The sequence below is a fragment of the Rutidosis leptorrhynchoides genome, chromosome 11, assembly GCF_046630445.1.
Source record: "Rutidosis leptorrhynchoides isolate AG116_Rl617_1_P2 chromosome 11, CSIRO_AGI_Rlap_v1, whole genome shotgun sequence".
Lineage (NCBI taxonomy): Eukaryota > Viridiplantae > Streptophyta > Magnoliopsida > Asterales > Asteraceae > Rutidosis > Rutidosis leptorrhynchoides.
Genome location: NC_092343.1, coordinates 389,655,232 through 389,671,721, shown reverse-complemented (window position 1 = coordinate 389,671,721; position 16,490 = coordinate 389,655,232). Strand labels below are relative to the sequence as shown.

Below are 16,490 nucleotides of genomic sequence, written 5' to 3'. Positions count from 1 at the left end.
CGGACCTCAGCATCAAACAGGGTCGCCAAGTGGTCAAACTTATCCTAACCATGAAAGGATCTGTCTTGTAAAAAATGGGGAGGACGCCGTGCAAATTAGCTGGATAAGACTAATGAATCAGATCCCCAGAAAGGATAATCTCCTTTAAAGATCAAAAATCAGCTTTTAAGACTGATATTACTCAATCCTTGAGATTGACCTTAAAGATTGAGAATTACAAACTCATGGAATTCAATGATATCTAAACTCGAGCTTGAACGAGAAAATATTTTGATCAAAATTACAAACCGATTTGTTTTCTGAAAACCCATTTTCATTGCGTTCATTACCATTGAACGTAAAATCCTAGGAATTCACCTGGAATTCATTAGGTCACCTGAACCAAATCGGGTGTCAACCGTAAGAACGGTGGTTGCATAGCATGGTCAAAGAAAGGACCTTGTGCCAGACCGAAAAATTATAAGGGTGAGCTTTACTATTGCTCCTACAAAGGATAGTAATTGCATCCGACACGTTATAGACCATAATTAAAAGCATGTCACGGGACATTGCCTTAACAGTTGCTTGTTCAACGCTTTCCTTTACAACCGGACGGTAGTTTACAGAAAGGTAATATACGGAACAAGTATACTGGACGTGTTGCTTTTCCAATACAAGGTTAGCAAGTGGGTGACACAAAACCGCAACATTTGAACTAAAATTTTCAAATCTAAAACCCACCAAACCCGCAAAAAGAATTTGCAAACACCCGTGAAGGGTTATTCCGGAAAACTTATCTAGGGTAAAAGCTAGATTTAATTTTCAAAAAGTTCAAATGTTTTCATAAAAATCCAATTTCCCTAATGGAATTAAATTTTATAGTCATGTGGGACTGTAAACCACATCGTTACTACCATTGTTTATACCACCGTATAGAAATCACTGATGTACAAAGTGTGAAGAATAAAGAAGTGATTCTAGTATATTTCAAGACTATATTGCTTGAGGACAAGCAACGCTCAAGTGTGGGAATATTTGATAATGCTAAAAACGAACATATATTTCATAGCATTATCCCTCAAGAAAGACAAGCTTTTAGTTGCAATTGTTCTATTTACAAGTGATATTCGTTTAAATAATAAAAGGTGAAGACAAAAGACAGATTCGACAAATTGAAGACGCAAACGATCAAAAAGCTCAAAAGTACAAAGTACAATCAAAGAGGTTCCAATTATTGATGAGAAACGTCTCAAAATTACAAGAGTACAAGACGCGAAACGCAAAGTACAAGATATTAAATTATACGCAAGGACGTTCGAAAATCCAGAACCAGGACCAGAGTCAACTCTCAACGCTCGACGCAACGAACTAAAAATTACAAGTCAACTATGCAAAAAAATATAATATAATATTTAAATAATTCTTATAATTATTTATATATTATATTTATTTAATTAAAACGTCGACAAACAAGAAAACAAGGAACTTTGAGCTGTCACCGACGGCCATGCGATCGCATGACCTGGAGGAAGAAATCCCATGCGATCGCATGGCTAACTTTTCCAGCCCACATGCCTATAAAAATCGCGTTTTTGGTGAACATCAAACATATCTTTTTCTCATTTATCATACGTAATATATATATATATATATATATATATATATATATATATATATATATTAATTTTAATTTTAATTTTAATTTCCAATAATAAGGGTATGTTAGCGAATATTGTAAGGGTGTAAGTCGAAATTCTGTCCGTGTAACGCTACGCTATTTTTAATCATTGTAAGTTATGTTCAACCTTTTTTACATTAATGTCTCGTAGCTAAGTTATTATTATGCTTATTTAATACCGAAGTAATCATGATGTTGGGCTAAAATACTAAAATTGGGTAATTTTGCTTTGTACCATAATTGGGGTTTGGACAAAAGAACGACACTTGTGGAAATTAGACTATGGGCTATTAATGGGCTTTATATTTGTTTAACTAAATGATAGTTTGTTAATTTTAATATAAAGATTTACAATTGGATGTACCTATAAATAACCACATACACTCGATCGGACACGATGGGCGGGATATTTATATGTACGAATAATCGTTCATTTAACCGGACACGGGAATGGATTAATAGTCTATGGAATTATTAAAACAGGGGTGAAATTATGTACAAGGACACTTGGCATAATTGACAACAAAGTATTAAAACCTTGGGTTACACGTAGTCGATATCCTGGTGTAATTATTAAACAAATTATTAAGACCTTGTTACAGTTTAAGTCCCCAATTAGTTGGAATATTTGACTTCGGGTATAAGGATAATTTGACGAGGACACTCGCACTTTATATTTATGACTGATGGACTGTTATGGACAAAAACCAGACGGACATATTAAACAATCCAGGACAAAGAACAATTAACCTATGAGAATAAACTAAAATCAACACGTCAAACATCATGATTATGGAAGTTTAAATAAGCATAATTCCTTTATTTTCATATTTAATTGCACTTCTAATTATCACATTTTTATTTATTGTCATTGTATTTAATTGTACTTTTAATTATCGTACTCTTTAATTATCGCAAGTTTATTTTATCGCACTTTTATTTATCGCAATTTCATTATCGTTATTTACTTTAAACTTTAAATTAAGTCTTTTATTTATTTAATATTTTACATTAGGTTTTAACAAAGACTAAAGTTTTAAAAATCGACAAACCGGTCATTAAACTGTAAAAACCCCCTTTATAATAATAATATTACTTATATATATATTTGTATTTTTATAAATTAAAACTAATATAGCGTTAAGCTTTGTTTAAAGATTTCCCTGTGGAACGAACCGGACTTACTAAAAACTACACTACTGTACGATTAGGTACACTGTCTATAAGTGTTGTAGCAAGGTTTAGGTATATCCATTCTATAAATAAATAAATATCTTGTGTAAAATTGTATCGTATTTAATAGTTTTTCCTAGTAAAATATACACTATTTCATATACGCCTCGCATAACATCAACCATGAAATATCTAAATGGTCCACATGGTGGATGTATTGGTCCACATATATCACCTTGAATTCTTTCAAGAAACATTGGAGATTCTTTTTCAACCTTAATAGGTGATGGTCTTATTATCAATTTTTCAAGTGAGCATGATGTACATGGGATAATTGCATCATGATGGATCTTTTGATCCGTCAATGGATGTCCATGTGTATTTTGAATTATTCTTTTCATCATTATTGATCCCGGGTGGCCTAATCTTTCATGCCACAGATTTATCATTACAGGATCACATGCCTTTTCATCAACTACCATGTGTGTTTCTGGTACATTTATATATGTATAATGTAAACCAGAATTAAGTCTTGGTAGTTTTTCAATCACATGTTTCTTGTCAGTGATACTTAAATATTTATCATTTTCTGTAGTCACTGACTGATAATCATATCTATTTTGGTATATGTCAGAGAAGCTTAACAAATTTCTCTTTGACATGGCAGAAAATAAGGCATTTTTTATCAGAAAATTTGTACCATTTGGTAACATGAATTTTGCCTTTCCCATTCCTTTTATTAAATCCGCAGGACCTGATATAGTATGTACCGTTCCTTCTGTTGCTTTAAAATCAGTGAAATATTTTTTAGATTTGAGTATAGTGTGTGTGGTACCACTGTCTGCAATACAAAGATCCCCACCATTTGACTGATTTTGCACTCCAGTAGTGTACATCATGAACTTGATTAGTGACGTGTGTTTGCTTAGATAAACCTTGATTATACGGAGCACTTCGTGCTGATAACGTGTTATAATTCAGTAGGCTTATAACTACCTTTAGTGGCATGGTTCTTGACTGTAGACTACTAATAAGTATATAGAGGGAATATGAGAGAAGTATGTGTTTTTTATATCTCTTTAGAAGTGTGCACATAACACATATATATATATATATACTCAAAAAATCTACTATACAATATCTATAATAATAATAAAATTAGCATCCACAATTGACTTTTATAACATATACAAATTAATAATAATTATAATAATTATTATATTAATAATAATAATAATAATAATTGTATTAATAATAATAATTATAATAATAATAATACTTTTAATACAACAATAATATAAATAACAAGAATAGTGATATTTATGATAATTATGTTAATAATAATAATATCATTAATAATAAATGATATTTTTATAAGAATACTTATTTTAATAATGATAATGAATAAATAATATTAATGCTAATAATAGTAATCATAATTTTATTACTAATTATAATATTGATATTAAATGTATCACATTTCATTATATATTGCAAGTAATAATACAACAACAATATTATCTTGTATATGATTTTTCATATTTGATTATAATTAAATCGTATTTTAAATTATATTTCAAGTTATTATTATTATTATTATTATTATTATTATTATTATATATATATATATATATATATATATATATATATATATATATAAAGTATTTAAAATTATTTGTTTGTGAATCGTCGGAATTAGTCGAGGTTTAGTTTAAATTTAATCGGAAATTTTTTGGGTTATCACAGAGTTACATCGGTTCATGGTTAGATATGTTCTTCCAATTTCGCGTTCGGTTGATGACCTTTGGCAATGGATTATGACTGCAAGTCCTCAACCTTCTAAAGTGATTATTCTGGAAGCGATTTGTTATGCTACTTCATGGGTGATTTGGAAATTTAGAAACAGAAGCATTTTTGATCCAACGAAGTTTAAGAAATGCCACATAGTGGATTCAATTGTTTTGTCCTCTTTCGATTGGCATTCATCTCGTTATAAGAAAGTTAATCTTAATTGGATTTTTTGATTGCAAAACCCATTTTTATCATTGTAATGCTGTCATTGTAAGAAGTTGTGATTTGGTCCAGCGGTTGGTGGCCTGCCTCCTTTAGGGGAGGTCAGGAGTTCGACCCCCGTTGGCTACATATTAAAAACACAATTTCATCTCTGCCATGAAGTATCCACCCATGACACCTTTCCCATATCGTTTGGGGGGTAAATGGAGGGGGGGGTTTTACTTGGTCGTGCCCTTGGATCGGTTTCAAGGTTTCCTCCAGGGTAGCGATGGGGGTGGGGTTATTATCGCTGCATCGGCATAGTCGAAACGAGAGATGATCGCAACGGGTGGTTTAGTTCCCCTCGGGTGATCCCAATCGCTGTTAAAATAAAAAAATGTTGTCATTGTAATACTCTAGCAGCTTGCTAGTCTTTTTTAATAGTAATATTTTTCCGGATGTTCAGAAAAAAATTTGTGTCAAGTGTACACATAAGTTTTTTATTTGTGTGTAAAGTGTACACATAAGTTTTTTTGGAGAATGTAATATTCATGAGCTTTGAGCTTTGGAGAGTGTAATATTCACGAGTTTTTTGGAAAGCGTAGGACAATAGTCCTCACTGTTAACTTCTGTTAAAATTTTCTCTTAACTATGGCCTGTGATAATCATGTTGGTTAAAAAGGTAACTTCAACCTTTTCATCTTTTTGAACATTAATAAATAATCTCACGCTCTGTTTCCAAATTTTGCTTACCACCACTGCCATAGTTTTCCAAGTATCACACCATCGTTGATTAGATCAAATCTCTAATAACAAATATTTAAAAAAGCTTTGTATATATTTCGATCGACTCAACTTATTACTATAAAAAAATAGCTTCATATCTATGGTCAAATAAAGCAATCTATCGGTCTTCATCTTTATTATATGTTAGTTTCATCGGCGTTTAATCATAGCAAATCCCAAGTTTGGTCAGAAGTCAAACTTATATTCTTTAATTTTGAAAGTCAAATCGACTGATTTACTATTATAGATCTCTCGAGAGGGTACGTAATTACTTTTTATGTTGATCAAGTTTATTAAAGTTGGAAGATTAAGTCAAGATGAAGTATTCAAGATACACGTTTAAGTTAGCCTAATTTGTAGGGATTTCGTTTGAATAAACCCGGTCTTCTTGGTGACCGTTTGTTATGCCTTATGTTTCTAAGACATAATTTTAGGCAGTTCGTGTTCTTAAATTTTTTTTTGTAGTCCCTTGAATTGTACGGAGTATGTTTTAACACGAATAGTCCACAGTCAAATATTCGTTAAATAGTAATGTTTAGTCATGCCAAGCATGTAGAAGTATTTTTGTCTTTTTATATTTTTTCATTTAACTCATTGTTTCACTTTCATCTTTACCATCTCAAAAGATTTAGTTGGGATTATGCATTACGAGACCACCTTACTATACACATTTATGTTTGTAGGTCACCCGTATTTAAAAACGAGTTTGTAAACCACCCAAATTTGCATTTTATATCGTAAAAATGTGAAGGAATCTTGTGTATTCAAAGAAAAAATAATTAGTAGATACAGTGTACATAACTGAAATCCTGTGTATTTACATTTTTTTGATGAGTTTTTATGAAAATTTAGCATAGATTAATCAATATATGAATTTTGATGGCCTACAAAATCACTTTTATGTACAATGAATTATTACAATTTATCGAATGGCTCATATTCCGATATCAAGTATTGAAACAAAACACAAAAGAACTACAAAGTGGGTTAATAAAACCGATTTCTGATAAAGTAGCATATCTGAAGAAAAACGAAGTAATAGTTAGTGGTCGACGGCAGCCAGAGAGTTAGCCGAAGAAGATGACCCAAAAACCTACCACCACCGCAATTTTGTTAACACTCATGTGGGTTTGATTTTGTGATAGTTGTTTGATTTTGTAACGATGGTTGTACAGGGTTTCAGTTATGAATTATATAGCGATGAAAATTTGAAAGTGGTACCATGAAGATGAAAAGACCGATGTCAGTGATGATGAAGATTAGTGGGAGTTACTAATGTAGCAACAGTTCAGTGGTACCCGGTACATTTAAAACTAAGACACATCATGTGGAAGCTTTAAACCTAAAATAGGCGCATGTTCGATCCCCACTTGCGGCAAGAATCTAAAACTCTTGTGGCAATGGAATGTTAGTTGCTCATATCACATGAGTGGGGATCAAGTGGAGGTAATTTTTCAGTATCTGACTCTTTTTGGATGTGTCTGTCACAGAGTCGGGATGTCCCTGCCAAACACACTTTTTGAATTTAAGATTAGTGGGGGTTTTTATTGAATCTTATTTGCGCATTTGATTTGATTTAGTTTTGTTTGAAATATTGATTTGGATTTTGTTTGTTTGATTTGATTTCGTTAGAGTTTGTGAAGACCGAAGCATTGTGGGGATGAAGAAAAAGATGAAGTATATCATTGAAAAATTAAAAAGACCAAATACCGTGGTGCTACTAAAATTAACGGAAAAATTTGACCACTTTTTGACGAAGAGACTATATATCATATGTGTTAAAAAGTACAATTCAAGGGACTATTAAAGAAAAAGAAAGTTTAGGGACGATCTACACAATTTAAGGTAAATCGCATGGTCGATTCGCGTAATTATGTCTTTTTCTAATGGTGCGTTTGATAAAACTGAATAATTTAGTGCTGGTTCAGAATTTGAATGATTCAAAGCCTATGAATAAAGTTTGTTCTGAATGAAAATAAGTTGTTTGATAATCATTTAGAACGAACGATATAACTGAGTAAACTTACCTTATCAAAGTGTAACATGAATAAAATATTCAATTTATTTGTTAGTTAAGTGTTCAGGATAGGATTTGAGGAGAAAATGACAGAAAATTTAGGCTCTTAATGGTTAAGAGAGTGTTTCATCTCTGAATGGTTCATCACTGAATTCTGAACCATTTAACACCATATGTCATTCAGAAGTCTGTAACAAACGCACTGAATGCTAAATGATTCAGCATTCAGTACTGAACCATTTCATTAAGAGGTAAACAAGTACACCTTAGTTTTCTTTAGTTAATAGTACTAATCACTCTATTTAAAAAGGGAGTTGATTCGTACACCACCTCAAATTTGCCATACACCACCAAATATATTATTTAGACAATTTTACCTTTCCTTTTACACATCAAATTTGTCATACACCACTAAATGAAGGGTATAAATGTCTAAATAATTTATTTGGTGGTGTATGGCAAATTTAAAGTGATGTACAAATCAACTCCCATTTAAAAAGCTTAGTGGTTTGAATAAAATCATATGGTAATCAATTGCATCAATTATTGTGTAAAGTTTAATCAATAAAGGATCTTTTTCAAAAATACTAAAAAAATTCAATAAAGGCTCCTGCAATAAAAATTTAACAGCACTAGTTAACCAATATTATTGATGTGAAGCTAAGATTCATGTGATGCATACAAGGTGAGATTTTTCATTTTTAAAAAAGATTCATCATTATACACTAAAAAATAGTATCGTGTTGTTTCTTATTCTTATTTAATAATATTTCTTGCTTGCCTTTAAAAAAAAAAAAATTGTAAGGTTTTATCTGTTCCGATTACTTAGGAGGGAGGGCGAGTGTTATAACATGTATATAAGGGAGATGATATTTCTCCTTCCTATTTTAATAGAATCACAATAATTATGTCCAATATTCCAAAATTACCTTCTAGTAAGTACTAATAAAAGATTTGTATAAAGGCATCATTAAAGGAGGTAAGTTAGTAAATTTAAGTTAATCTATCAAAAGATTCATATTGAAACTTTTCCCCCTTTTGTTAAAAGTTAACGAAAGGAGCTATATATTGTTGTGCACATCCAAGCTATACATGTGTACGTAATTTTTAAATAATAATTATGACCGGTATAATGTCATACGGATTAATAAAACCCAGAAGCATCATCAGTGTAATTTATTATTGCTTTTTTTTTTTTTTGGGTAAGATTTATTACTGTTTTTGACAAAGAAATATTATAATAATAATAATAATAATAATAATAATAATAATAATAATAATAATAATAATAATAATAATAATAATAATAATAATAATAATAATAATAATAATAATAATAAACAATGCAATATATAGATGAGAAACAAAGGACCAAGACAACAACTTGACCCAACCAACTAAAGCCTACTCAAGTGCATATACACATAAACTAAGATAAGCTAAAATAAACTAAAACGGAGCACAAATGCCATATACAAGAAAAATTATCAAACACACAAATATACAACTTGTAATAAATCATTTCATTTTTTTCATAACATGTCACAAACAAAACCATATATCATGATCTTACACAAGCTGCAATTCATAACCCCCATTTTCAGCAACCTTCATGACGACACAAAAGTTTATACAAATGTAGCAATAGTTCAGTAATACCTGATACTTTAAAGCTCTGACCTACCATATGAAAACTTCATCCTAACCTAACAATTTTTGACTTTCAAACTCATCAATTTAAGTTTATTAATTATTATCCTATATCATGTTTGCCACTATCATTAATGATATACTCAGAATATACAAATGAGTAAGAATATACAAGAGCTATAATTTTTCTTTTTGTTTGTTTACGGAGTATACATATTTGGAAATTATTAGTACTATTAATATATAGCTTAACTACCACATTATTAATTGCATTGACATTTTGAGAGTTAAATCCCAAAATTATTGTCAATGCCTAAACTTAATGTTTATTCTTCTAACCCTGTTGTATTAACCTATTCTCGTGTGATGAATGATGATGATGATAAACTCCGATGAGCACGGCAACATAATAAGTAGTAGAAAAAGTTGAGCAAATTCAAGAAACTAAGTAACCAGTAGTAATAATCGATGTGACCCTCATTCATATCGCTCGATAGCCAACTTACTTTACCTCCTTCACTTGTAACCGAGTTCACGACATTAATCAAAAGGCTCGAAACGAGCCCTGAAATTGCGTTACTCACCATGAACAGAGCCATCGGTAGACTAGACATACTTTTTGGCAGTTCGGAATAATAAAACTCCAGTTGTCCAACTGCGTTAAACGCCTCGGCTAGACCACATAATGAATATTGTGGAACCAACCACATTGCTGACATGGCATGCGTGTTGCTGACTGACCTTGCCACGTGGCGCCTAATGGATTCTACTATTGCGGATACCACCATGGCTAAGATTGAAATGAGTAACCCAATTCCCATTCGAGTTTTTGTGTTTAGCCCACGTGGCTCGTGTGTAAGATTGGCTAAAACCGGGACCAATATCCGGTCGTAAATTGCAATCCATAAAGTGACTGTTAAGACCATGAATAAGGTAAATGATGCAGCCGGGATCTCGAAACTTGAGGTGATATGTCGGTTCATTGTATTCGCTTGGAGTGTCGGAAAGTTTTGTGTAATGGTTGTGAACAGTATAATGCCTGAAGACCATATGGGTATTATTCGAATTATCGATTTTAGGGATTCCACCTTTTCGACTGTGGAGACACTCCATGGATTAACACACGAAGAATCCACGTTCAAATCATTAAGAACGCAAGCTTTGTTGAGAAACCTAGAATAAATCAACAAGTTAGATAACACAAATAGATTTATTATAAATAAGTCTGTCGAAATTTGTTACATATGCAAAAGAATAATGGTCCGAAAAGGTAACATAAGTTAACTAAATTATCAATAAAGGTAATATGACTTTATAGATGGCCAAAAAAGTAACTTATTTTTCAATATATACTCAAAAAATTATTACATAGTGAAAATGTGTGAAATTTGAGTAATATTGTCCAACTGTTAGCCACGTCATTGCCACATAGACGACAAGTAGACGTCACACTATCATCCTTTTTTGGAATTTATAAAATTACATTACCTTTATTGATTATTTTCACATTTTATGTTACCTTTTTGGGATATTGACTATTAAACATTCCTACATTTATAAACTTCATTGAAATTCACTATTGATTGAATTTAAATTGAAATTTAGTGTGATTTCGAGTCTGATTTAAGTCAACTTAAAAGGTTAGTAAATTTCAAACCTTAAGTTGGTGGTTAGCTCTGCTCGTTCCATTTCGTTGGAATGATTATAACAGTCATCATGAAGAAGACTAATCTTACGGTTCTTAAAAGCGACAGTTAAAACTTGAACAAATCCTGAAAACGGACTCTCGCTAACTTGCACTTTGACATAAAGAGGCGAACCAACTAAGAACATGACAGCAGAACAGACCATGACCAAAACAGGAACCAAAAATCCAATTTGCCAACCAAATTGGTCTATAATATAAACCACAACAGTAAAAGAGAAGATACATGAAATTGCTACAGATGCGTAGTACCAGTTAAAATAGCTATCAATGAGCCTTTGGTTGTTAAGAGTTGGATGGTGTTTAAGTTGGTCTGCACCAAATGCAATTGAACATGGTCTGATACAACCGGATCCAATTGAGAGTAGACCGAACGTTGAGAAAAGAAAAGCGAGTTGGGTTAACGATGGTTCGCTGCAACTAGATCCTAGTTCATTGCAAGATGAAGGTGTTAATTGTGGAACCATTGATGTTAACCATAAAAAAGTCATCCCCTGCAACAACAACAATATTATCCAATGAAACATATAATTTTACATTCATGTCACTTTAATAGTAAGTATGCAATTAAGGGTATGTTTGGATGAAACTAGCTGGAGCTGGAGCTTATAGCTGGAGTTGGAGCTTATGGTCTGGAGCTGGAGCTCGAACTTATTTTTAAAACTGGTAGTTGGAGCTTATTATTTTTTATAAGTGTTTGATAAACTAGCTGAAGCTTATTTTCAGTTTATAAGTTCTACTTTTTTTCATAAACTACTAGAAGTAACTTATTTTTTAAGAGTTTATGATTTTCATAAGCTCCACTTTTTATGTCTACCAAACAAAGTTTATATTAAATATTACCCTATAAAAAATAATCATATAATATATTGTGGATTTTGCTAACGACAGTTTAGGACCCTCTTTAACGCGCATAAATTGTACATAGTGGTTGAGATTTACTTTTTATGTCAGTTATGCAAATGCACAATAAATTTATGCACGTTAAAGCAGCCCTAAAGGTGGTTAGCAAAATTCTATAATTTTTAACCAGTAAAGGCACCAACACAAAAATTCATTGATCACTAATGAAACAGGGCCGAAACACTTTGAAACATATAACTAAAGTACCTAACCAATATACTATATACAGCCACAAATATCATATACATACAGGCTCCATAGAAGTTTGAATGCATCTAAATCATGATGGTGAGTTTGCTGTTAAAAAAAAAAAGAGATTAATTAGGGATGATTTTCGCTTACAAACAGGGTGGACAGGGACCCGATTGCTATGACATGAAACCGGCCCAAGTAAGAATCGGAGATATACGCACCAAAAATTGAAAGAGTATTTGAAAGTGCAGACCAAATCGAAAGTATACTTGTTCCGGTTACAGCTTCCATGTGATAAACTTCCATAAGATAAAATATCATGTTCGGCGTCAGTCCATAACTCGCGATCCTCTCAAACGCTTCGTTCACTATCACCCAAAAAAAAAAAAAAAAAATTAATATTGAAATTTTTAAAAGAATAGGTAAATTTGGGATTTTGATGTACCTATGATGAATGGCATGGTTCTCAATCCACCTTTATGATCATGATGATTTTGATCAAGTAATTTAGTATTTAGTTCTGTGTCGATACTCAATTTCTCTTCATTATTTGTGTGTTCTTCCATGGATGATTGATTTTTTCTTATGTTGATTGAGTTCAACTAACTAACAAGATGGTAGTTACTTGGTTTGTTGAACTTTTGATTCATTAATGGATCTTGTTTACATCAGTTATAAGAAGAGAGTGACAATAACACTTTCAAATTAGGCGGCCAGCGCAACATATACATCTCCATCAACCTTGAAATATTCAAAAAATTAGGTACCATGATAGTGATATTATGAGAATTATCATAAATTTACCAGGGGAGTTGTTGTTTTCTACAGTAACTTCTACACTAATTTTTTATTATTTTTTTATTTTTTTTCTGGAAGTTTTCTTAGAAGCAATCTCTCTATTCTCGAGTAGAGAGAGGGTTGACTTTTTCTTTCGATGGATGGAGAATTTTTTCTCGACTTGTGATTAGAGACACAATTTCTCTTCTATTCGAGAGTAGAGAAAGACTTGTCTACATGATAGTGATATTAAGAGATTTATTTTTTAAAATACGAGGGGAGTGGTTGTTTTGTATCACTAAATGATCGTGATATTAGAAGTTTTATTTTTAAAATATGAGGGGAGTGGGTTGTTTTGCTACTCTTTAATACAAACATACTCTTACATCAAACATCGAACACAACAATTAAGATTATAAGCATAAAGTTAAATGTCAATCATTACATCTACGACAACAACAACAAAACTTAATACCACATGAGTGATGTATGGAGAGATGAAATTTAGACAATCATTTTCCTATACGAGAATAAAAAAAGTCATTTCTCCACCGAAAGTGAAACACTCTCAAAAGTAAAGAAAGTCATCTCTCTTTATTCGACGGATAAAGAGATTGATTTCGAGTGGACCTCCGACCAATAAGTAAAAAAAATAAAATTAAAATAGTAAAATAAAATTAAAATAAAATTAAAATAAAATTGAGACGCCATGAAAATGGTGGAATCAAATTTCCAAGGGTTATAAATCCTGTTTGAAATTCAATTTAGGCTTTAAACGGCAGTCAAGACGTCAATAAATCGACGTTTTGATGTTGACTCAAAAATAGAGCCAATCATTGCATCTAGTTTATTTAAATACAAAAACTAGAGATATACTAATCCCCTTATTTGGATTGCTCCATTTTCAGAATAACTACTTTTACCAAACAAAATTTAACAACTTCCTATTGTAACCCGCCAACAACTTAACAAACTCCACCATTACTAAAACCGAGTTCTCTGCACTGAGGCCCGAAAAAGTGTCAGCTTCATTTGAAGTAGCTGACCCACCACCCGCTAAGTCAGAAAGAGCTCGAAAAGTTATAAAAGGCACTTTTTGTTGATAGCAAGTAAGTGCAACCCCTGCGCTTTCCATTTCAACGGGGCTAACATTAAATTTGTTGTATAAAAAGTTACGATATGCTGCATTGTCGAGATATATGTTGGCGCTTGTTCCTCTTTGCACGATTGTGACTTTTGGCGGTGTAGATAAACAAGTTGTTGTGTTGATGCAACCCTCCAATTTTAGTTTCTACAGATTAAACACGTCAAACCATGAACTAAATAAAACTGTATCTCAATAATATAACTTTTGTCCCGATTCAAATATAGGATCTTGTATATGTTTATCCTTTTTCGATATATACAGTGATGCATATCCGTATGATCTTGGTGGGCCTAGTGTTATTATTAATTGGGCTGAAGCGTTGGATATTAATTGGGTTGACTGGTTCGTTAGACCAAACAAGATGTTATTATTATTAGCTCGGTATATTAAATAAAACGAAACAAGGATAGTGGATAAAATGAATTAGTGGATAAAATGATAGTGGATAGTGGATAAACTACATTATACAGTGTATAGTTTATAGGACCTTGTAACTATTCCGGTTATTAATAAAAGTTTACTTGCTTTAAAAAAAAAAAAATTTAAATATATACTACATCCACCCTACTATTTACTCGTCTATCTTTCCCCAAAAATTGTTTATTTATCAAAAATAATCACTAAATATCAATAAACTCCCATTTACTCTTACATAAGTCAATCTTACTTTAAATATATGAGCAAAACTAATATTTATCAAATATATTTTAAATTCAACAATTTTTCTTACAGAACATTCTTTCTCAGACAATTGAAGAAAACCATTTTTTTGATAGTTATTCAAGGCGAAGTAACTTTTTTTTTTGTAAGCGAGAAAACTCTCCTATGAACGAGCATATTGGCTCCCCATACAAGGTAAAACCTCGGGTAATCAAGTCCCCCGAGTACAAGACCTGATACCGAGTAAATTGCGCATTATGCGCACCCTCTAGAGGCGAAGTAATTTTGTCATATCCGATTTATTGATAAATATTCAAGGCGAAGTAATTTCTCTATATCCAATTTATTGATAAGCGAACGATGAGGATTAAACTGCACGTGGTGGATTCAGAATTCAATGAATCGAGTAATATATTACCTCAAGTTGTTTGGAGAGAGAAAAATAATTGGAGTCAACAGGGATCCAAAATGTTTGTTGAGTTTGCTCAGGAGTACCATCCACAGGATAAACTTCTTCTGCTTGGTACCATACATTGTTCAATAAATTATCATTATTATTATTATCTTCTGAATATGATCCAAACTTCAAGTACCCAATCTCTCTTGTAAATCCACCTTCTCCTTCAAATGGCAATGAATTTTCTGGCCCATCTCCATACCTCTACACCATTACATACATTAAATATTTGTAACATGGTATCAAACTGTTAAAATGACCTGTTAAATTGGGCGTTTTATAACAGTCTATTAGTGTAAAACTTGTGTGTACACAAAAGTAGTGTTTTGTAAGATATGCATATATACCTGCCAATTCCACATAGCAGAATGAGACCAATACTCTGCAATTGTTACATCTCCAATATGTAAATTTGGGTTTGCATTTCCTGCTATTCCATAATGTATCACACCTTCGATATCAAATAAAGTCAATAATAGTTGTGTTGCTACTGCTGCATTCACCTGTATAAAAAATTGAAGAACATATTACAAAAGAATCTTTCCCTCAGGTCGGAAACAGTTACAGGATAATCTAGTAACGTGGTATATATATATATATATATATATATATATATATATATATATATATGTTCAAGGCCGGTGAACCGTTTTGTGGCATACAACATGTTTTATGTATTGTACATTAGGGGCAAAATCGTCATTTTTCTCAAGTCTTTTCCTAGATTGGTTTTTGTTTTGGGGCCCTAAGGAAGCGGGGTTGACTTTTTCGCTAGTTGATAAATATATGACATTGATTAGAACGTAACCTACCATTCCCATTCCGCTCATAACTAGAATCACAGGTTTCTTGTAGATCTTTCCAAACCGAAACCTTCTTCCTTCAAACCAATCACATTAAAATTTCAAAAAATAATTCAATGAACAATAAACACAATTTCAATAGTTTTTATGAACAAATATGTACATACCCGCGTAGTCGATAATCAGGTTGGTGGACTTATAATTAGGATTATTGAGCAGAGGATTCATTTCAAACAAGTTGGGAATAACCAGACCTAAATAAGGGCCATATTTGTTGGCTTCATGAACTGTCTTTTTTGTACTTCCATGTAATGCACCATTGGCTTGTTTGTGACACAAAATGGCAAATAAAACATAAATAAAAGTGGATATTATATTTCTAAACATTGCTGTACTCTATAAATCGTGAAAAATGAAGAGATGGTTGATGAACTGGCTTGGGCTAAAAATCTGACTTTATAGAGACTTAGAAGGCAGATTTGTTTAAAACGTGCAAATTGTTATTAAATAATAAAAGGGTTGGTGCAATAATTCAAGATAATTTACTTATTTCACCATTTGCATTGCGTTA

General features: G+C 31.9%; 2 protein-coding genes across 4 annotated transcripts; both read right to left on the bottom strand.

Annotated features, from left to right (window-relative positions):
• Window positions 1-9,127: 9,127 nt before the first annotated feature.
• LOC139875458 (protein NRT1/ PTR FAMILY 1.2-like) lies at window positions 9,128-12,746 on the bottom strand. 3 transcript variants are annotated; one of them, XM_071862793.1, is made up of 4 exons: window positions 12,521-12,746; window positions 12,226-12,443; window positions 10,933-11,474; window positions 9,128-10,448 (listed from the first exon to the last, which is right to left on the bottom strand). In XM_071862793.1, the coding sequence occupies exons 1-4, from the start codon at window positions 12,639-12,641 to the stop codon at window positions 9,629-9,631; spliced, it is 1,701 nt and encodes a 566-aa protein (XP_071718894.1). In that variant the 5' UTR covers window positions 12,642-12,746; the 3' UTR covers window positions 9,128-9,628. The 3 variants fall into 3 exon arrangements, with proteins under 3 accessions (XP_071718894.1, XP_071718895.1, XP_071718896.1); XM_071862794.1 differs by having other exon boundaries at window positions 11,233-11,474; XM_071862795.1 differs by lacking the exon at window positions 12,521-12,746 and having other exon boundaries at window positions 10,933-12,180; window positions 12,297-12,427.
• Window positions 12,747-13,728: 982 nt separating this feature from the next.
• On the bottom strand, window positions 13,729-16,306 carry LOC139876054 (bark storage protein A-like). Its single transcript, XM_071863352.1, has 5 exons — window positions 16,087-16,306; window positions 15,929-15,996; window positions 15,464-15,619; window positions 15,078-15,320; window positions 13,729-14,143 (listed from the first exon to the last, which is right to left on the bottom strand). Exons 1-5 carry the CDS (start codon window positions 16,304-16,306, stop codon window positions 13,772-13,774), a joined length of 1,059 nt encoding a protein of 352 aa, XP_071719453.1. The 3' UTR covers window positions 13,729-13,771.
• Between the last annotated feature and the right edge of the window lie 184 nt (window positions 16,307-16,490).